This window comes from Zonotrichia albicollis, chromosome 28 (genome assembly GCF_047830755.1).
Source record: "Zonotrichia albicollis isolate bZonAlb1 chromosome 28, bZonAlb1.hap1, whole genome shotgun sequence".
In the NCBI taxonomy this organism is placed as follows: domain Eukaryota; kingdom Metazoa; phylum Chordata; class Aves; order Passeriformes; family Passerellidae; genus Zonotrichia; species Zonotrichia albicollis.
Window position 1 is genome coordinate 6761510 of NC_133846.1, and position 20973 is coordinate 6782482.

The 20973-nt window shown below is 58.0% G+C and overlaps 3 protein-coding genes and 1 long non-coding RNA gene across 6 annotated transcripts; 3 read left to right on the plus strand and 1 right to left on the minus strand.

Annotated features, from left to right (window-relative positions):
* The first annotated feature begins 7155 nt into the window (after nt 1–7155).
* Nucleotides 7156–8325, plus strand: G0S2 (G0/G1 switch 2). Its single transcript, XM_005492828.4, has 2 exons — nt 7156–7317; nt 7752–8325. The coding sequence occupies exon 2, from the start codon at nt 7786–7788 to the stop codon at nt 8083–8085; it is 300 nt and encodes a 99-aa protein (XP_005492885.1). The 5' UTR covers nt 7156–7317; nt 7752–7785; the 3' UTR covers nt 8086–8325.
* A 3831-nt stretch (nt 8326–12156) lies between these two features.
* Nucleotides 12157–16563, minus strand: LOC141725257 (uncharacterized). Of its 2 annotated transcripts, none has more exons than XR_012577110.1 (3): nt 16435–16563; nt 13172–13329; nt 12157–12549 (listed from the first exon to the last, which is right to left on the minus strand). It is a non-coding gene; the product is annotated as an uncharacterized LOC141725257 (long non-coding RNA). The 2 variants fall into 2 exon arrangements; XR_012577109.1 differs by having other exon boundaries at nt 12998–13329.
* Nucleotides 12399–16439, plus strand: LOC113460005 (11-beta-hydroxysteroid dehydrogenase 1). Its single transcript, XM_074528073.1, has 6 exons — nt 12399–12526; nt 13101–13231; nt 14018–14129; nt 14814–14999; nt 15433–15576; nt 16036–16439. Exons 1-6 carry the CDS (start codon nt 12439–12441, stop codon nt 16269–16271), a joined length of 897 nt encoding a protein of 298 aa, XP_074384174.1. The 5' UTR covers nt 12399–12438; the 3' UTR covers nt 16272–16439.
* Nucleotides 16564–17449: 886 nt separating the features above from the next.
* On the plus strand, nt 17450–20934 carry LOC102061510 (11-beta-hydroxysteroid dehydrogenase 1-like). 2 transcript variants are annotated; one of them, XR_012577108.1, is made up of 7 exons: nt 17450–17677; nt 18180–18310; nt 18601–18712; nt 18798–18983; nt 19446–19589; nt 20049–20345; nt 20386–20934. XR_012577108.1 is itself a non-coding variant. In XM_074528074.1 (6 exons), the coding sequence occupies exons 1-6, from the start codon at nt 17590–17592 to the stop codon at nt 20267–20269; spliced, it is 882 nt and encodes a 293-aa protein (XP_074384175.1). In that variant the 5' UTR covers nt 17450–17589; the 3' UTR covers nt 20270–20934. The 2 variants fall into 2 exon arrangements, 1 of the variants encoding a protein (XP_074384175.1); XM_074528074.1 differs by having other exon boundaries at nt 20049–20934.
* The last annotated feature ends 39 nt before the right edge of the window (nt 20935–20973 follow it).

Here is a 20973-nt window from a genome sequence, read left to right on the forward strand (position 1 = left end):
GCTCGCCGCACTCACTCCGGCTGCCAGGGCAGGGCAGGGCCGTTATGCTAATGAAAACACAACTTTATTATTGTTATACTGCTGCAGCAAAGTCAGGAACGTCTAAAGCCCTGTTTGGAGTGAGGGCAGCCCAGAGCGCAGCCACCACCCCCAGTGCTGCCCACATGCTGAATTCCAGCTAAAACTGCTTTTCATCCTCAGCAAAATGGAGCCCTTTCCATGTTCTCCAGTGAAACAACCCCAAAGCTCCTGTCCCGCACTGGTGGGGGCTCAGCAGGACCCTCCAGGAGACTCCAGGTCCCTCCTGTTGTTGCCGTCGGTGTCACCCAGTCCCATCCGCACCCCGAGGGACACAGGCCCGCCAGGCTGAGGGCCAGCAGCTCCCAGCAGGGCTGCACAGAGCTGGAATAATAAAAAATAAAAATATCGTCCCTCGGGCTACGGAGTGTGCGAGCTGGGCTGAGGCGGGGCACACCTGGGCACACCTGGGCGTGCTCGGCAATGCGGTAACGCCGCATTCCTGCTCCCCAGCCCCGCCCGGGGCAGCAGGGAGGCAGAACAAACCCTGGAATGTCTGAAGGGAGAGGAGGGAGGGATGGGACGTGCCCCGAGCTGCCGGCTCATCCTCGGCACGGCCGAGCCCTCAGCGGCACCTCGGGGGTGTGAAGGGACCCCGGAGAGCCATAACAGGGCTAAACATCACCTGCAGCTCAGGGTCCGCGAGGTCAAACAGGATCCCAACCGAGGGAAATGATCGTTTATAGAATATTAACTGCAAACCAGTGAAAATGGAGAGGCTCGTTTATAGAATATCAACTGCGAACCAGTGAAAATGGGAGAGGGAAAATCAGCTGTGGACAGGTGGGCGCTCAGGGACAGGGGATCCCAAAAGCCCTGGTGACAGGGTGGTGGCAGGTCCGGGTTCTGGTGGCTGTCACTCCTGGAACAGCTGCAGTGCTGTCCCGGGTGGCAGGGAGGGAATGTGCTACAGGTGGAGATTGGAACTGCTGGTGAAAATGAAAATAAAATGGTGATGGTGAAAATAAATGCGAGCGCTGGAGCAGTCTGGGGTGGGTGGGACAGACAGGGGGATGCTCACAGGGCCCGAGCTCCTCTCCAGCCCGTGCTGAGCTGTGCCAGGCTGTGCCCGCAGCCCTCCGAGGGCTGGGCCAGACATTCCCTGGAAAACAAACAGCATTATGAACTCCTGCAGGAAATCAAACACCATTATGAACTGCTGCAGGAAATCGGCTCTGAGTCACGGGACATCCCCTGCCCGGGGACACTGCCCAGGAAAACCGAAAACCTCTCCTGCAGGAAAACCTCTCCTCCTTGAACAGATCAGCATCCCTGCTGCTCCCCGTGCCGACAGAAACACAAAAGGAACCGAAATCAGCGGCACAGCACTGCACAAAGAACATTTAATCCCTTGAAATGCAAAACCTGCACTAAGGAAAGGGATGCTGCTCGAGGATGGTTTTATAGTTCAAGCACACAGAAAATGAACAATACTTAATGCTGCTGTTACACTTTTCATTGAGGGATTAACAATGTCTGAAGCACAATTCCTGAAAGCACACGAGCAGCTGCTTTACAATGGAAAATACCAGGCACAGGGATGATTTCCTTCTGCTGAGCAGGATCTTGGCACAGAGAGGGCAGAGTCTGGACTCCCAGCCCCTGGCTGCCCAGAGCTGGATGAAATCTCCCATCACAGCCCGAGTCCTGTCAGGCGCTGCTTCCCTTTTTGTGGGAAATACCTGCAAGGGCCACGGGACATGGAGCTGGAAGCACTGAATCTGCTTGGGAAGAGCAGAACTTGGGAGGGTTTGTCAGGGGTGAGAAGTTTTGTCTCATTTTGTAACTTTCTGATAACCCTCTCAGTTGGAAGATTAGTGATATCAGTAATAAAAGAGGTTTTCCTCCACCTAATCTTTTAATTTTAATTCAAATCAAACCACCTTCTTACTCCAGCAGAGATGATTTAAATCACTGGCTTTGCTAATTACCATGATCTCCTTTAAAAGCATTTCAGGAATTCCTGATGAAATTCCAATTCCTGTTCTGAAAACCTGCTCTGTAAGCAAATAACACTTTGAACCAAAACGCCACTGACCTACTTTGGGTTTAAATTCCAGTAACTCTGGGAGCTGGCTCCAAAGGGCATCAAGCCTGTGAGCCCAGCCTGTGTGAGCAGCCCTGCAGCAGTGCCAGCTGTGGGCACAGCTGTGGGCACAGCTGGCACAGGGCCGTGCTGCATGGAGGGCACAGCTGTGGCCAGCACAGGGCTCAGGGCCTGCTCCTCACCCAGCCCAGCCCAGGAGCTCAGCAGTGCTCCCAAATCCCTTCCACAGAGCTGTGCAGCAAAGCAAAGGCTCAGGATTTGCCCTTAAATTAAATTGGGTTTTCCTTTTCCCCCTGCTCCTTTTCCCAGCCCATGGGGTTCCCTGGGCCTGACTCATGATGGGTGGGCACAGAATGCCCCAGTATCCCCAGTGTCCCTGGTATCCTTGTCCGCAGTATCCCCAGTACCCCCAGTATCCCCATATCCCCACTGTCCCCAATATCCCCAGTGTCCCCATGTCCCCAGTGTCCCCATTGTCCCCAGTACCCCCAGTGCCCCCATTGTCCCCAGTATCCCCAGTACCCCAGTATCCCCAGTACCCCAGTGTCCCCAGTGTCCCCAGTGTCCCCAGTGTCCCCAGTGCCCCCATTGTCCCCAGTATCCCCAGTGTCCCCAGTGTCCCCAGTAGCCCCAGTGTCCCCAGGGCTGCACAGCCCCCAGGCACAAGGGACACAGTGTAGGGCTGGCAGGACACAGGCTGGCACTGTGCCCCCTTCCCACCGGGACCTTGATAAAATTATCCTTGCAGGGGAACAGCGTTATTTTTGTCACGTCCCCGTTTTCCAAACAGGAAAATATTCCATTAGGAAAGCGTCCAGCTCCCCTCTGGAGGGTTTTGGCTGTTCCAGGCACTGGAATGGGGGGATCTCTGCACCCATTTGGTGCCAGCCAGCAAACCCCCCAAAAGCCTTCCCTGCAACATCCAGGGCACAAGTTTAAACTGACATTTAGGGACATTTAGGAGCCCCCTTTAAAGCACAGATGTCCCACCAAGGACACGCTGTTTGCTGCTCCTGCCTGCCAGCTTTGAGCTGCCCAGGTAGAACAGAGGCTGCTCCCACCTGTGCTGCCCTCCCTGGCTGGAATGAGGGGTGGGCACAGCCCATGGAACAGAAAATAACCAGCAGTGCCCGACCCTTGCCCACTCATGGACACGTGGGGGAGGAGGCAACAGCTCTGTGCAGTTCTGGTGCTCAAGGAGCTGGCACCCGGGGCACAGGGCAGTGCTGGGTACCCAGGGGCACACAACAGCGCTGGGCACCAGGGGCACACAACAGCGCTGGGCACCAGCAGCAGGGTCCCTGTGTCCCTGTGACCTCCCCAGGGCAGCAATGGCCCCTCAGGCCCCACAGCAGAGCAGGTCAGCACACTGAGCAGGTCACCACGGCCCGGCCAGAGCTGTCTGCAGCCTGTGTCCATCACAGCCTGGGGAGGTTCCTCTGGCACAGCTGGGCTGTGGAACCACACCTGCATTATTTTATTCATTCTCAACAGGACAGGTCCTTAACACACCTTGCTGGGCTTTAGGGTTTCCTTTCCTTTTTCTCTCCTTATTCCCTTGAGTGTCTCAGGGTGACACCACCTCGTGCTGTGCCCGAGCAGATTGGACACCCTGGAAATGTCCTGGGTGGGAGGAGTGCCCTGCTATGGGGAAGTGTCCTGCTATGGGGCTGTTCTGGCAGCAGGGGCAGCTCCCCTTCCCTCCCAGCCCCTTTCAGGGCAGCTCTGCTCCTCCCAGAGCCCCCAGCACGCACTCGGGGCATGGCCAGCGCCTGCCGTGCCCCTGCCCCTGCCAGCCCGGAGTGTGCCAGCGCGGGGTGTGAAACCTGAGCTGTGCCCCTGCCCCTGCCAGCCCAGAGTGTGCCAGCCCTGGGCAGTGAAACCTGAGCTGTGCCCCTTCTCCTGCCAGCCCGGAGTGTGCCAGCCCTGGGCAGTGAAACCTGAGCCCCTGGAAGGCTCCACGGGGTGAGAGCAGGGCTCACTTTGTGCCCAGCCCGGCCCGGGCAGTGCTGCCATCCCGAGAGCATCGCCAAGGGCACCCCTGGTACCAAGGTCATCCTCGGTACTGAGGGAATCCCTGGTGCCGAGGCCGCCCCATGATACCAAGGTCATCCCATGGTACCAAGGTCACCCTGGGGTAGCGAGGTCACTCCGTAGCACTGAGGGCACCCCTGGTACCAAGGGCACCCTGTGGTACCAAAGTCACCCGTGGTACTGGGGTCAGCCCATGGTACCAAGGGCACCCTGTGGTACCAAATTCACCCGTGCCCAGGCAGCGGTGCCAGGAGGATGCTCAGCTCTGGCAGAGGCGGCAGCAGCCCCAGTGCAGCATCGCAGCATCCCCTGAACTGCCAGAGCAGCATCCCTGGAGCTGCTGGAGCATCACCCCCAGCTCTGCCCCAGCCCAGGTTCCCCTCCCAGCCGATTCAGGTCAATCCCCGCTGCTGACGCTGCTGGGGCAGTTCAGGCCCAGCTCTTCCCCCCGATGACGTTAAACCCGCGTGGCTCCCCCGGCCACCAAGCCCGGGTTCATCAAAGTTGCGATTAAACCTGACAGAATCCTCATGCAGACGCTCCTAAATAAGATTTAGAACGGCTAAAATTAGTCTAATTTGGTGTTAATCATTAATCGTTTTAGCCACACTTAATTCAATTTAAATGTCCACACAACGAGCTTGCATAGACTTTGTTACTGAAATCTAAGCCAAAATCGAATTAAATGTTGTTAAATTAGATCAACACAATCTGAGTGCTGCCATGAGAAGTGTTTGCCAGAGATGATTATCAGCAGATTGGTTAATGCTCAAAATTATCCTGAGCTCTGTGCTGGCCCAAAAGCTCCAGCTCTCAGTGCTTTGGGAATGCATGCACATCTCCATCAGTATTTTATGAGCAGAAATTCCCTCCCCAGCCCTCAGGAAAAGACTTGCAAACATCAGGTTCAGCAGGCAATAAAAACCCTGCCTGAAAAAAAACCCAAAACAAGCAAAAATCGTTTTTGTAGGTGAAAAGTCACAGTGACAGTGCCCTTTGTGTCAGGGGCCAGATCAGCTCAGGCGCTGCTGCTGCCGGGGCCGGGGCAGGAGGGGGCTGGAGGGGCAGCACAGTGACCCCAAAGAGCCACAGCATTGGGATCAGCCGTGACCTTCACCTCCCCTGTCTGGCCGCTGTCTCCTCCCGCTATCTTTTCTCCAAAAGCCTTTTTTTTCCTTTTTTTTTTTTTTTTTTTTTTTGAGTGTTGCAGAAGGGAAAAAACAGAGCCCGAAGTCAGCGATCAGCTGCAAGCTTGGCCGCCAAGTTGGCAGGGAAGATAAGGACCCTTTATTTAAAGTAGAAAACTCCAGACGCTGAGGAGGGATAGACGAGTCTTTAGCAACTTTTACAGTCAGTCTTGCAATACAATTTCCTAAGCACACTCAAAACTTGCAAAAAAAAAACCAAAAAACCCCAAGTTTTCAGCAGGAGCGTTTCCTTGGAGCGCTGTGGGGGCCGGGGCAGCCTCGGGACGTGCGGGATGTGAGGAGCCAGGGCTGAGTCACTGCCCCACACCCGGCACAGCTCAGAGACAGGGAAATCCCACCGATTCAAGGGCTGTGCCCCTTTTTGGGGCGGTACAGTGGTGCCCAGTCTCGTGAGCAGGGAACCGAGCAGTGTGGGGGGCATCAAAGTTGAGGAGGAGGAGGGGAGGAAGGCAAGAAGGACATGAGCTTCACCTCCTTCTTCATGCACCAACCTCTCCCTAAAACTGCTGCTACAACGTCAGCTGGTATTTTAATTTCTACACACTGCCTGGCAGAGCAATTCCCATCCTCTCAGCCACATGGATCTGCCCAGAAGTCTGACTCAGAGTCCATCACCAACAACTCCTCGTGGCTTTGGCAGCCCTCTGGGCTCAGTGAGATGTGCAGGAAGCCAGAGGGTTCCTGCAGTGTCTGCTCTGCTGGAGCTGCAGCCGCAGCAATGATGGGGGTGATGATGATGATGATGCAATCGTTGTTGCATCATCAGTAATGCCGGGGTTACTGGTGCAACACTGCCTGGCTGCAGCCCAGGATGGGAACAGCACCGTGCTGCAGGTGACACAGAGAGTGACACTAAGGGGGACACAAAGGGGGTGACACAGATTGACACCAAGTGCAGGAAAAGTCAAGAGTGGATCTGATTTGATGTAACCTCTCCATCTTTGGATCTTCCCCAAGTTCCCTCACTCCCAGGAAGTCAGGGGCTGTCACACCTGCAGAATCACCTGCTCATGGCTCCCTTGGTGAGGCACCTGGAGAAACCTTCCACAAGCACGGTCACACCCCAGCCCAGTGACACTGTCACACCTCAGTCTGGTGACATGGTCACACTTCGGCTGGGGTGACACTGTCACACCTCGGCCTGGTGACACCAGCCCGCTGCATCCCCTGGGCATTTTCTCACCCCCTTGCCTGCAGTGTGGCAGCAGGGCAGGGACATTTTGGTGAATTTGCCACTGGCAGCCAGGCAGGGACATTTTGCTGAACTGGCCACGCACAGCCCCAAGCCCTGACCCAAACCCTGCACTGTTTTGGGAGCTGTGGACACAGACCCTCTCCCTGCCTCCCAGGCAATCAGCAAAGCCTCTGTGAATTATATTAAATTGGATATATGAAATATTTATTGCAGAAGCAGGTACAGCAAGTCAGGCATCAGATCTCTGGTTGGGGAATTAGACTAAGAAAATCTTGGGGTTTTTTTGGAGGAAGGTAAAACATAAATTCTTTAAGAGAAAAAGGAGAAATGGAAGAAGGGATGGGAAAACACAAGGAGAAATGGAAGGAGGAAGAAATGGAATGGGGAAAAGAAAGAATAAAAAAATTTACAGAGTGGGGGAGGAAAGGGTTTAAAAAAAAAAAAAAAAAAAAAGGTTTTTTTCCCGTCTGGCCGGATTAGGGCAGGAGCTGCCAGCGCGGGGGGGCCGGGCCGGCCCCAGCTCCGGGCCCCGCTCCCGGCCCGGCCCCCGCCCCGCCCGCCCCGGCGGCGATAAAAGGCGGCGGAGGCGGCCCCGGGCAGCGGCGGCAGCGCAGCGGCTGCGACACCGACACCGACAGCAGCGGCGACAGCAGCGCACCGCTCCCTGCACCGCTCCCTGCACCGCTCCCTGCACCGCTCAGCACTGCAGCAACACCGCAGCCCCAGTGCACAGCACAGCCCGCACAACACACCAGGTAAGGGCTGCGAGGGCATGGATGCGACGGGATGGGGATGCGAGGGAATGGGATGCTATGGGTCAGGACGCTGCACAAAACACGCGGGACCAGCAGTGTGTGCCCCCCACCGCAGCCTGGGCAGGGTGGCTCTGGCTCTGCCCTGGGCACGGTGGCTCCGTCCTGGACAGTGTGGCTCTGGCTCTGACCTGGTCAGGATGGTTCTGTCTGGGCAGGGTGGCTCTGGCTCTGCCCTGGGCAGGGTGGCTCTGGCACTGTCCTGGGGCACTACAGGGACAGGGTGGCTGTGTTTTCCTGAAGCAAACCTTCAGCAAAATCCCCCATCCCCATTTAAAGAAGCCCATCTGCGGGTCTGCGGGGAGCTCAGGGAGCCCAGGGAGCTCTGCCCCCACAGCAGCTGGATCGAACTCACGTCCCTCTCCCTTCTGTTCCAGAAACCTCACCAGACCCCGCTGCTGCCGAGCTGAGATGGAAACCATGCACGAGCTGATCCCCTTCGCCAAGGAGATGCTGAGCCAGAAGCCCAACAGGAAGATGGTCAAGCTGTACATGCTGGGCAGCGTGCTGGCCTTCTTCGGGGTGGTCATCGGCCTGGTGGAGACCGTGTGCAGCCCCTTCAGCTCCCAGCCCAGCCTGGAGGACGAGGAGGACAAGAACAAGGCCGGGGCGGCCCGGGAGCAGCAGCAAAGGGAGGATTTGGTGCTGGCCAAGGGCAAGGCACAGCCGGCGCTGCAGAGGGCCCTGGTGACCCGGCAGCACGCGTCCTAGGCTGATCTGCACACAGAGACTCCACCAGGGGGGTTCCAGCACGCAGGGAAGGCTCGGCCCGAGGAGGCTGCACGTCTGACACCCGCCACAAGCGAAGGGCTTTATTTGCTGCTGTGCAGCAGTGGGGAAAAATACCTTTTGTTGGTATAAACCTGTGCGCCATGCACAGCGTGGTTTCTTATTTTTCATACGGACGCGTTTTACACCATTTTGCAAGATCAATAAATATTTTATATGGTACTCGTGTTCTCTCTTGCTGCTGTTATTGTCAGAGCCTTCTCGTGCTGCTTGCTGAGGTTTTGGTCACAGCTCTGGCTCCTTTTGCGGGGCAGGGGGGACACGGGGGACAGTGGAGGAGATCAACGCAGAGAGGCGGCTCTGGGGCTGGTCTGTCTGTCTGTCTGTCCGTCCCTCCGCTCCCTCCCCAGGGCCCATCTGGCCAGGAGGTGACATTTGTGTCACACGGGTGCCACGGTGTTGGACTCAGGGGTTATCTGGGTTCAGTGGCACAGATCTGTCCCTGCCATGGCCACGTGTGCTGAGAACTGGTTTAAAATAAACCAAAACCCCACTCTTGCCCTGGCGGCCCTCCAGCAGGCTCCAGCTGCTGCACAGCTAAAAATCCTAAAGCCAAAATCAAAATCCTTCCACCTTCCTGGGATCTTTCGCAAACCCTAAAGCCAAAACCCTTCCACCTTTCTGGGATTTTTCACAGAGCCGCCACAGACACCTGAGTGTGCAGAGTAGTGTTGGATTCCAGAGTCACAGGGTGACACAGATGGAAAAACACAGAGATGGCACAGCCTGGAGGGTGTGGAAACTGTTCCAGGCTCCAGGCTCCACTCAGAGCCCTGCCAGGACCATTAGAGGACTTTCACCTATTTCAAAAATGTTCTGGGGCTTAGCAAGAATCTGTTGCATTTGGGACTGTGTCATGTCAGTCAAATAAAGTCTGCAGCCAGCCAGGGCTGAGTGATCCTGACCACACTGCAGGGGGAGGGCAGCAAACAGGCCCTGCCAGTCCTGACCAGGGCAGGAAATCTCCTTATCAGCTCAAAAACACCTCAGGACAAGGGTGGCAGCATACACAGCTCATGGAAACTGGAGATGCACCAGCAGCGTGCCACTCTCAGCTCACAGCACAGCATTGGGCCAAGCACTGGATCATGGAAAATGGGAAAGCCCTGCCAGACCTCAGTGCCCAGGGCACAGTTCCTACATAAGAGCAGGACCTGAAAATACCAGAATATGGCTGAAGTTCACTATCTCATTTTCATAATACACAACCCACAATTCATTTTGTTGACGATTATTTCTGTTACCCAAACAAACCCAGCAGCACGGAGCGGAGAAAGAATCCTACCCAGTATCTGCCCAAAAATCTGTTCAAGCTTTCAAATTTAAAGTACTTTTTCCTCATTAAAATTATAGGTTTTTTAAAAAATAGTGTTTGAGAATTACCTCATTTAGTCTGTAACTAAATGGATTCAGTCTGTAACTAAATGAATTTAGTCTGTAACTAAAAGTATTTAGTCTGTAACTAAATGCCCTTTAGCAAGGCTGCACTTGTCCTTCTCTGGCAAGGCTGAACAATAGCCCCTCACCCATACTGATGGGAGTTTCATGGGAAAACTGGAGAATTCAGGCCTGAAGGGATCCACCAGCTCCATTGCCCTGCCCATCCCAGCTTTTAGAGAGGTTTCACATTCCCAGCAGGGAAGGCTGGGCTGGAATTCCTGGGCACACCTGGTTGAGGACAGCGCAGGGAGATGGGGGCTGTGGCTGTGCCTGGGGGATGGAGGCGCCCCCAGGGCTGCTGTGTCTGCCAGATCACAGCCAGGGGACAGTCCTGGGCAGCCCAGAGCTGTGTCCATCACCTCAAAGGATCAATCACAGCCAGGGCACAGTCCTGGGCAGCCCAGAGCTGTGTCCATCACCTCAAAGGATCAATCACAGCCAGGGCACAGTCCCAGCCCAGCCAGGTGCCCCCCCAGACCCCCCAGGTTTGCTGCCCTGCTGCTGCTCCTCCTCCTCTGTCCAGGGCTGCAGCCCCGAGGTGATGAGCTTAAAGCAAAGAGGGTTGGGAGCAGTCAAAATAGCCGCTCCTAAGTCAGCTAAGGGGATTAGACAGCTAAAGCACAGCCCTGCTCCTGCCCTGTCCCTGTCCCTGCCCTGGGCTGGGCACTGCACCCAGCTCACCCTGCAGGGCCGGCCTGGGGCCAGCTCGGGCTCTGCCACAGCCCCGGGCACTGCAGGGACCTGGCACCCTCTGCAGAGAGGGAATTAGACCAGTATGGATCCCTGATTTCACCCCACAGCACCCCAGGCCGTCCCACAGCACCCCACAGCATCCCGGAGCACACGGGGCCATGGCCACAGCCCCTGCAAGGTGCCAATTGCAAAATTGTTTAATTATAGACACTGGGATAGAGCAGAGAGAAACCAGATGGGACCAGTGAGCAGCTGGGGAGAGCATTTAAGGCTGAGTTACCCCCAGACCCTGCAGGACAAACTCCTGGGCACAGCCACACATTGCCCCAGGGCTGAGTTACATTGCGGGCTCCCATGAGGATGATTTCTGTTGTTCCAAGACTTGTCTGAATATGATTTATTCCAACCTGTGAACGTGATACTTCCCTGGTACATTAAATTCTCAGGAAGAATGCAGCTGGCACAGAATCTGGTGAGCCTTTGTGTGCAGCCATCTCTCAAAGATCTGATTTCAGCCTGGAGCTGCCATCCAGCCCCTCATCCCAGGAGCTGAAGCCTCTCCAAGGCAGGGCTGGATGTGTTCGGAGCCCTCAGTGCTATTTGCAGTGGACATGGACACTGCAGGGCTGCCAGGCTAAATTTAGGGGTGCAGATAAGGATGTCAGCCCCAAGGGCACTGAGAACATGGACAGGGGCCAGGGCTCCCAGCAGCCACTGCTCAACAATGGAATTCCAAGGCAGCAATTCCCAATTTGGTCACACAGGGAAAAAACACAGATTTAGGGCTTGGAAACGACTTAAACATCACAGTGTTTGCTGTAAACCAGCAGTGGGCAGAAATGTGACGTCAAAGCAAAGCCATTCTCCAGCCCTCTCATCTCCCTTGGGACTGGGAGCACACTTCCAGTGGTGCAGGCTGGCAGCCATGGGGGCTGCAGGATGTGCAAGGAGAAAAGGAAATGAGGGCAGACCCTGATATTGTGATGGCTCTGTCTGCAAAGAAAGGAATTAGAGCTCTGGCAAAGGGCACTGGGACAGCCGGGGAGGAAAAATAACATTTTAATGTCTATGAGATAAAGGAAAGCAAGAGGGGAAAGGAAAAATAAAAAATAAAAAATAAAAAGGAAAATCCTCTGCATTTGACCAAGATTTGAAAAAAACCCAAATATCACTCAAAAAAAGGAAAAAAAAAAATAAGCGGAATCCAAATTCCTGCCAAGTGTTTTCAGCCTTGGAGCTGCCTGCACAAACCTGCCTGAGCTGGGCCCTGGAACGAGCTCCCTGCAGGGCTCCCCGAGCTCCCTCTCCCCTCTGCTGGGTCTGGCTGGACAAATTCATGCCCAGAGCAGGCAGCAGGGCAGGAGCATCCCCTGGGAGCACAGCCCCAGCTCTGGGCACAGCTCTGGGTTCTGGGCACAGCCCTTGGCACAGATCTGGGCACAGCTCTGGGCACAGCCCTAGGCACAGATCTGGGCACAACTCTGGGCATAGCTCTGGGCTCTGGGCACAGCTCTGGGCTCTGGGCACAGTTCTGGGCACTGCTCCGGGCACAGCTCTGGGCTCTGCCCCTCCAAGGCTGGCAGCAGCCAGGATCACAAACCCCTTCCCCTCCATCAGCCTTTCCTGGGGCTGTTTGGGGAGCAGGGGCTGCCCAGAGCTCCCCGGGGGCAGGAGCAGCCTTGGGGCACAGAGCAGCCCTGCCCAGGGTGCCCAGCACCATCTGGGGCTGCCCCTGTGCCCCATCCATGCCCAGGGCCTGCAGGAACGAGGGACAACGCTGAACCACCTGCACCGGCTCCCTCTGATGCTCTCCAAGTGAAACTTGATGCTGCTCGGCAAAGACACACCTCTTCCAGGGTGTTGTGCAAAATTCTGCATTTTAATGTAGGACAGGAAATATGAAAAGAGCCAGGCAGGACCCAAACAGCCCCGCTGGCCAGGCCGAGCTGCAGGGAGCACAGCAAAGCTTGGCTTGGCTTCTCCATCCCCCCAGCCGTGATTTTCCAGGCCTTTGGAAGCTGCAGCTCCTCGGCTGATGGGTTTTTAAAGGGTCACAGCGCTGCTTCCCTCAGGAGCAGCTCTGCACAGGGGTTTTTGTTCCTTCCTTCTCTCTCCTGCTGCATTTCCTGGCTCCACGGTGGGATGGGTCGGCTGCAAAAGATTCTCATTCCCTTCCTGGGACTGGTTTTGGCCTTCTGGTTCTATTCTGCGAGGGACGCCTTCAAACCGGGTGAGTATCCAAAGGGACTCTGGCTTTAAGGAAAGCACGACAAAAAGCCACATTTGGGTGTTTTGCATGGAAACTGGTCAGAGCTTGGAGCAAGGCCGAGCCTTTGTGGGGTGGTGGATACTGAAAGGGGCTCTAACAAAGATTTAAACCAAACTGAGCAGGGACTGTGCAGAAAAACCTCCTGAGGGAGCAGGTGAGGCAGGGGGAGAGGGCACTGGGTGCTCCATTTTCCTGAGTGCAGGAAAAGAGTTTATAAATGGGATTTGTAAGGGCTAAAGTTTGGAGCACGCACTCAGTGGGTTGCTGTTGTTACAGAATAGTTGGGGCTTTGATAAATTTTGTCCTGGTTTGTGGAAAAAGCTGCTGGAAGAGTCCAGAGCTGTCCCTGTGTCCCTGCATTCCTCGGGGAGATGCAGCAGCTCCACAGTTTTTCCATGGGATGGGAGAGCTGGATGCGTTACACTCATTTACCTTCCAATGCTGATCTGGAGGGCACCCAGGGGTTTGTTATTTCTCAGTTTTGAGGTTTTTCTCATAGCACAAGGCTGACTGCAGGGCTGTGCCTGTGTCACAGAGATGCTCCGGGGCAAGCGGGTGATCGTGACGGGAGCCAGCACGGGCATCGGGGAGCAGATGGCATATCACCTGGCACGGATGGGCGCCCACATCCTGCTCACGGCACGCACAGAGCCCAGGCTGCAGAGTGTAAATGGGCATGGCTGGGGATCATGGCAGGGCTCACCCAGACATGGGGATGGGAGCTCCCAGCAGGGCCACGGGAACAGCCATGGCCTGGGTCACACCTGGGCACAGGGACAGGCACAGGTCACACCTGGGCATAGGGACAGGCATGGGTCACACATGGGCATGGGAACAGGCATGGATCACCACTGGGCATGGGGACAGAGACAGATCCCAGCTGGGCATGGGGACAGTCACAGGTCCCACCTGGGCACAGGTCACACACATGGACAATGGTGATAGTCACAGGTCATGGTGACAGACCCCTGTGCTCTGGGAGCTCCTGCACACGTGGCAGTCCCCCCTGCACACACAGCTCCCCACACTCCACGCCGCAGTGTCTGAGCTGCACACACATCCCCACACACCCTCATTCCACAGCAGGCTCCTGCCCCTGCCCCTGCTGCTGCTCCTGCATTTCCAGCCCAGCCTGCACGCAGGAGCAGCCAGACTGCCTCGGGTAACGCGCTCACCCAAGGAATCATTTTCCAGGCTCCCTTTGAAGCTCACAAAGCTCCAAACACACTCCCAAAAGCCCAAACCGCTGGTTTTAGGTGGGGACACATCACAGGGAGCTCCGACACCCACACCTGAGAGCAGCAGACTTGGGGGCAGGGATGGGGCTCCAGGGCAGGGATGGGGCTCTCTGGGGCAGGGATGGAGTTCCCAGGCAGGGAAGGGGTTCCCAGGGCAGGGACGAGGTCCCCAGATGAGCCAGGCAGGTGCTGAGCCCCGCTCCTGGCCTGGCAGGTGGTGCGGCGCTGCCTGGAGCTGGGCGCAGCCTCGGCGCGCTTCGTCAGCGGCTCCATGGAGGACACGGCCTTCGCCCAGCGCGTGGTGAGGGAGGCACAGACAGTGCTGGGTACGTGTGAGCCCGCTCTGCACACTGCCAGCATCCCGGCCCTGCTGTTTGCCACAGGCAAAAAGGGAGAGACGGGGAAAACCTCCCCTAACTCTGCCCCTTGCAGCCCCACTCCCATCTGCACTGCTGCCTCTCACACTGACCCCGCTCCTCTGCCTGCATTGCTGCCTCTCACACTGACCCCGCTCCTCTGCCTGCACTGCTGCCGCTCACACTGACCCCACTCCTCTGCCTGCACTGCTGCCTCTCACACTGAACTGCGCTCTGATTGCAGCCCTGTGGCCTCCTGGCACCCTGCTGCTGTGCCACAGCCCTGGATTTCATCAGCCCAGTGCCAGGGTCTGGGGGATCCACAGCTCTGGCCACTGTGGCCAAGGGTCACGGCTCAGAAATGCTCCAGCTCTATAGGGAGCTCCCCACTCCTCTCCCTCCTGTCCCACAGACAGCTCAGGGTGATCTCCCTTGGGCTGTGGCATTTGTGTTTCGAACGAACAAAATATATCACAACAAAATATTTCCTGGCAGCCACCATCCAGGCTGTATCCCTGCTCTGGAGATAACAGGCCCCAGCTCTGACCCAAAAACCTGATTTCCTTGGATTGCACTTATTCTGCTCCCAGGAAATGTTGTTTTGCTGCTTGCAGCCCTCTCCCCCAGCACTAATGCCTGTTTTTCTGCTGGCAGGAGGCCTTGACATGCTGATCCTGAACCACGTTGGTGTGTCCTACTTTGGCTTTTTCGATGGGGACGTTGAGCACGTCCGGAAGCTGCTGGAAATCAATTTCCTCAGCTACGTGGCCATGGCCACGTCAGCCCTGCCCATGCTGAAGGAGAGCGAGGGCAGCATCGTGGTGGTTTCATCCATGGCAGGTGAGTGGGCAGTGCCACCAGGCTGGGGACATGGGGCAGCCCAAAGGCACCTGGGCTGAGTGCCAGAGCAGCACACAGGGACACCAGGCACCCTCCAGGAGCCATAACTGCTTAACACTCGATTGCTTGATCCAATCGCCCCATCTTGGTTTTTGGCCAATTAAACCCCACAGTGCTGCGTTGGTCAGGGCTCTGGTGAGCAGCTCAGGCCAGGGACAGGAGTTCCAGCTTTGCTCCATCTCTCCTCTCTGAGGGTTTTGTGGTTCCTGTGGGCTGCCCATGCCCTGAGCAGAGATGTGAGCCACAGCTTTGGCTGCTGTTCAGGTGCCAGGATGGCATTTCCCTGGTAAAATCCTGTCTGTGAGGGAGGGCAGAAGAGCAGCTCAGGCAGAGCAGCCTCGTGTGCTAACACAGAACTTCCCTCTGTGCCCAGGTAAAGTCGGGTTCCCCTTTACCGCCCCCTACTCTGCGACTAAGTTTGCCCTGGATGGATTTTTCAGCTCCCTGAGGCAGGAGTTCACCATTCAGAACATAAATGTCTCCATCACGCTCTGCATCCTCGGCTTCATCGATACAGGTGAGAGCAGAGCTGTGCCAGCCCTGCCCAGGGCTGGGCATCCCCACCCTGGCTCCTTCTCCTGCCCCCTCAGCCTGTCACCCCTGCTGCAGGGGGATCCCACCTGTCTGCCCCCAAAAACAGCCATTTGCTTCCCTGTGCCACGTAAATCTGGGCACTGCTTACAGGCTGGCACAGGCTGTTGGCACAGCCCAACACTCCTTCGGCTGCCCACTCTCCCCTCGTCCCCACTCTCCCTCCATCCCCTGGGGTTCTCTGCTCTCCCCACATCCCCCGGGGATCCCCGTTCTCCCCCCATTCCCGGGGGTCCCTGCTCTCCCCCATCCCTGGGATCCCTCCCACTCTCCCCCATCCCCAGAGATCCCCACTCTCCCCCATCCCCGGGGGTCCCCATTCTCCCCCCATCCCCGGGGATCCCCATTCTGTCCCCATCCCCGGCGCTGACGCGGGGGCGCGCAGACCGCGCGGTGCGCGCTGCCGCGGAGGTGCTGCAGGAGCGGCCGGCGCCGCGGGACGAGTGCGCGCTGGAGATCCTCAAGGGCGCGGCGCTGCGCCGGAGGGAGCTCTACTACCGCTACAGCTCCACGCGGCTGCCGCTGCTGCTGCGGGACTGCGCCGCGGAGCTGCTCGATTACCTGGTGCGGAGCCGCTACCGCCTGCCCGCCGCGCCCGCCGCCCCCCGCCCGCCGCACTGAGCCCCGGCCCGGGACCCCCGGATGGTCCCCGGCCCCCGGGACGGTCCCGGTCACCGTGATGGTTCCCTGTCACCGGCAAGGTCCCGGTCACCGTGATGGACCCCTGTCACCAGGACGGTCCCGGTCAGCGGGAGGGTCCCCAGCCCCCGGGAGCGTCCCGTACCCCGGCAGAGTCCCGGCCCTGGGAGGGTCCCGGCCCTGGGAGGGTCTCCGGTCACGGCCCGGTCCCGGCCAGCCCCGTTCCTCCGTTCCCGGCCGCCACCGCCCCCGCCCGGTTCGCGATGCGCTGGCGGCACCCGCAGGGACGGAGCGGGGCCGCATTGGCGGCTCCTCCGTGCCCTGCCGGCCCCGCCCGGCCGCGCAACGCAAATTATTGAGCTAATTATTAAATAAAGTGTATTAGCCGGACAGCGCTGCATGTGCTGGTGGGGATTTATGGCCTTTGCCAGCTGTTTGTGGGCACTGCCAGGGATCCAAGGGTTGCTCTGGGCACCTGTGCCAGGGCCTGCCACCCTCACAGGGAACAATTCTCTCCTAATTTCTTCTTACCCACACAAACCAGCACACACAGAGTGGGTTCTGCCCTTTAAACTTTCAGAAAGTCACCCTCAAAGCCATTTGCCACCTGCCAGCAGACACTGAGCAGAATCACAACCCTGGGAAAGCTGAAGATCTTTCCTGTTCATCCGCTTGGCTCCTTTACTGCCTTTTGCAACCCATGGGTTCCTCCACAGGGATGTATTTTAGGGGTAAGAGCCCCCCAACAAACTGCCAGTGTTGCCCCCATGGTGATATCCCAGAGGATAACCCAGGATCATCAGCAGTGGATGGGAAATGGAGCCTGTGGCAGCCCTGCTCTCCCCAGGTCTGGCTGTGAACGTGTACAGGAGTGCTGCTCAGTGAATCCTCGGGCAGCCAGAGAGGGAGGGAAGGGAAGGAAAGGAAAGGGCTTCTCCTGGTTTAGAGGGGGAGAGAGGGATGTCCATGCTCCCAGGGGTGTCTGCTCCGAGGCGACACTGCTGTCCCAGCCCCTGGGCAGCCACCTGACCATGGCTCAGTGCCTTCCCTTCACCTCTGTCCAAAAGCACACCTGGCACTCCTGGCAGGCCCAGGGTGCAAAGGGACAGCCTAAAGTCCAAAGCCACACGCTCCATTGGGTTAATGTTTGCTAAATCACCGGCAGGGCAAAGAAAAGGTCCAACAGCAAACCTGTGCGAGATAAGAGCCAGCTCAAAAGTGCCCAGGCCCATTCGCGAGCTGCAGCCACCTTCACCTCCCCGTGGGGCTCGTCTGGTTCCTGCCTTTCCTCTGCACAGGGATGGGCTTGCTGCTCAAGATTCTCATCCCTTTGCTGGGAGCAGCACTGGCCTTTTATTTTTACTCAGCACCTGAGAACTTCAATGAAGGTGAGTCCCGGGAGAAGCAGGGAGAAGCAGGGACCAGCAGGGACAAGCAGACTCCACAAGCGCCACCAGAGGGGCAGCGTGTGCCGAGCACAGAGACCTGGACGGGGCTGGCACAGCCAGGGAAGGCTGAGGGGAGGTCAGGCTGCCCCAGGCAAGGGGTCAGAGCTGGGGAGAACTCACAGAGCTACCCTGGCTCTGCTGGGACAGTGTCTGACCCCTGTCAATGACTTATTCGGGAAACAAGCACTTTTCCCTTTAAACATTCAATCCTTTATTGGCCAGCTCTCCCTGCTCCCTGGGCAGGGGTGCAGAGCTCAGGTCTCCCCACCCTGCTGGGATTGGGGTCAGACTGCAGCAGGGTCTGACCAGGCTGGCAGGGACAGGGGGGAGCAGAGGGGCAGGCAGCCAGGGCTGTGCCAGGGCTGTGCTGGGGCTGTGCCAGGGCTGTGCCAGGGCTGTGCCAGGGCTGTGCCAGCACTGAGCTCTGCACCCTCCTCGGCAGAGATGCTCCGGGGCAAGCGGGTGATCGTGACGGGAGCCAGCAGCGGCATCGGGGAGCAGATGGCATATCACCTGGCACGGATGGAGGCACACCTGCTGCTCACGGCGCGGACAGAGGCCAAGCTGCAGAAAGTAAATGGCGAGGGGGGCGTGCTGGGCTGGATGTGATATTCACCCCAGCCCAGGCACACAGGCACACCTGGTACCTGAACATCCACCCCAGGGCACACCTGGCACCGGAACATCCACCCCTGGGCATACCTGGTACCTGCACATCCACCCCAGGGCTCCCCCAGCCCCAGCCCTGCCTGGCCCTGGACAGGAGCAGCCCAGGCTGGGTTCCCTGCAGTCTGGGCTGGGTTCCCTGCAGCCCAGGAGGGTTTCCCTCCAGGTGGGTCCCTCAGAGCCCCTTCTCTCCCCAGGTTGTGGAGCGGTGCCTGGAGCTCGGCGCTGCCTCCGCGCGCTACATCAGCGGCTCCATGGCCAACCCCAGCCTGCCCGAGGAGGTGCTCAGGGAGGCTGAGAACACCTGGGGTAGGTGCTCCCTGCTCAGCCCCGTGCAGCGCAGCCCCAGCAGGTGCTGGCCCCGTGGCTGGTGCCACAGCTGCTCTGCCCACAGGGGGCCTGGACATGCTCATCCTCAACCACATCGGCCAGAGCGGCTTCACCTTCTTCAGCGGGGACGTGGGGCACGTCCGCAGCCTCATGGAGACCAACTTTGTGAGCTACGTGGCGCTGGCCACGGCTGCCCTGCCCCTGCTGAGGGAGAGCGAGGGCAGCATCGTGGTGGTCTCATCCATAGCAGGTGAGCTCCTGCCACAGCCCTTCCTCTCCTGCCACAGTCCCTGCTGAGACTGCTCCAAAAGGCACAGGAGGGACCACAGGCAGGGCTGGCACTCAGGGGCAGCACATTATTAACTCTGCACAACTCAAATCCCCTGGGAAATTTATCCTCTGTCCTGTCCAGCTCCTGCCACCTTCTGATCACCTTCCCACTCTGCAGTGCAGGTGATTTCACAGGCACAGCCACGCACTGAACACACATTGGCACTACCTGGGCATCTCTGCAGGGATACAAAAGCTGCTCTGGAAGGCCCTTTGTGCCATATGTCACAATTTGAACATTCCTGAGTGTGCTTTATCTCTCAGTTTATCCCAACACCCTACATCCCAGCACTGGAGCTACTGGCAGGGCAAGGGGAAGGCGGAGCTGTGCAGTCTGGTGCCTGCCCAGCACCTAAACACCTGCCCTGTGTTTCTGCTCCAGGTAAAATTGCTGGCCCTTTTACTGCTCCCTATTCCGCAACCAAGTTCGCCCTAGATGGATTTTTCAGCTCCTTGAGGCAGGAGCTCATCATAGACAAGATCAACGTTTCCATCACGCTCTGCATCCTGGGCTACATCAACACAGGTGAGCTCAGCCCTGCCAAGACCCCGCTGTGGCTCGGCCCATTCCAGCCCAGCCCCTGTCCCTGGTGCCACCCTGCTCTGCCACAGCTGCTGGAGCCTCCCCTGCCTCTGCAGCTGTGGGAACAGTACCCCAACCCTTCAAAACTCTGCCAGGCTCTCAGTGAACTCAGGGGTGGAAAGCAAAGGGAAGGGAAGGACATTTATAATTGTCATTGTCACTGTTCTGAGCCTTGTTAAGCAGGTCAGATCCCAGAGTGTGTGGGTTTGGCTCTGTGGGTTTGGTTGTGTGGGTTTGGATCGGCGGGTTTGGTTCTGTGGGGCTGGCTCTGTGGGTTTGGGTCTGCAGGTTTGGCTCTGTGGGTTTGGGTCTGTGGGTTTGGCTCTGTGGGTTTGGGGTGCCCCGAACCCCCCAAAGCCGATGCCGCTGTGTCGCCCTGACCCATCCCTGTCCCCACTGCAGAGAGCGCTGTACAGGCCGTGTCCCACGTCATCCCCGACACCCCGGCCCCCAAGGAGGAGTGTGCCCTGGAGATCATCCGGGCGGGGGCCCTGCGCCGCCGGGAGCTGCGCTACCCCGGGCCGGCCGTCGGCACCGCGCTGCTCCTGCACGGCCTCGCCCCCGAGCTGCTGGAGGGGCTGCTCCGCGGCAGCTACCGCCTGGAGAACGTGCGGAGAACGTAGTGCCGGGACTCGGGAACACCTGGGACACCTGGGGATGGGCTGGGACACCTGGGATGTGCTGGGACACCGGGGACACCTGGGGATGTGCTGGGACAGCTGGGGATGGGCTGGCACACCTGGTCTGTCCTGGCGCATTTGGGCTGTCCTGGCACACCTGGGGCCGTGCTGGGACACCTGGGGCCAAGCAGGATGGGTCTACCTGTGAGCCCAGCTGCTCAGGAAGGCTCTGCCTGTGAGCCCAGCTGCTCAGGACAGGTCTGGCTGTGAACCCAGCTGCTCGGTGCCCTCTTCACACCCTGGGGCATCCCTGTGCTGACGCCCTGGCAGCGTGGGGCAGGGCACTCCAGGAGTCTGTAATGCAGCACAAAAATGTCCTTTTTAGCAATAAGCTCTTGCAAAGGGCTTTCTGCAGCCAGGAAGCGCTTCAGAGAAGGGCTGCAGCAGTATCTGCCCTGCCCAGCTGCAGGGCTCTGCTCACCCTGCAGACACTGCTCCCTCTGGAGAGTCACCGAGGCAGCTGAGCTGAGCCCTGGCCCAGCACCAGGCCTTGGGCCAGGCAGCACAGAGCCCCCAAAGCCACGAGAGAGTCTCTGAATTGGGAGATTTCTGTCACACATCCCTTCCATGCCGGTCTTTGTAGAAATAAATCCAATGTTGCTTTGAGATCTCTGCTGTTCCGGGTGTTCCTTCTCCACGTGCACAGC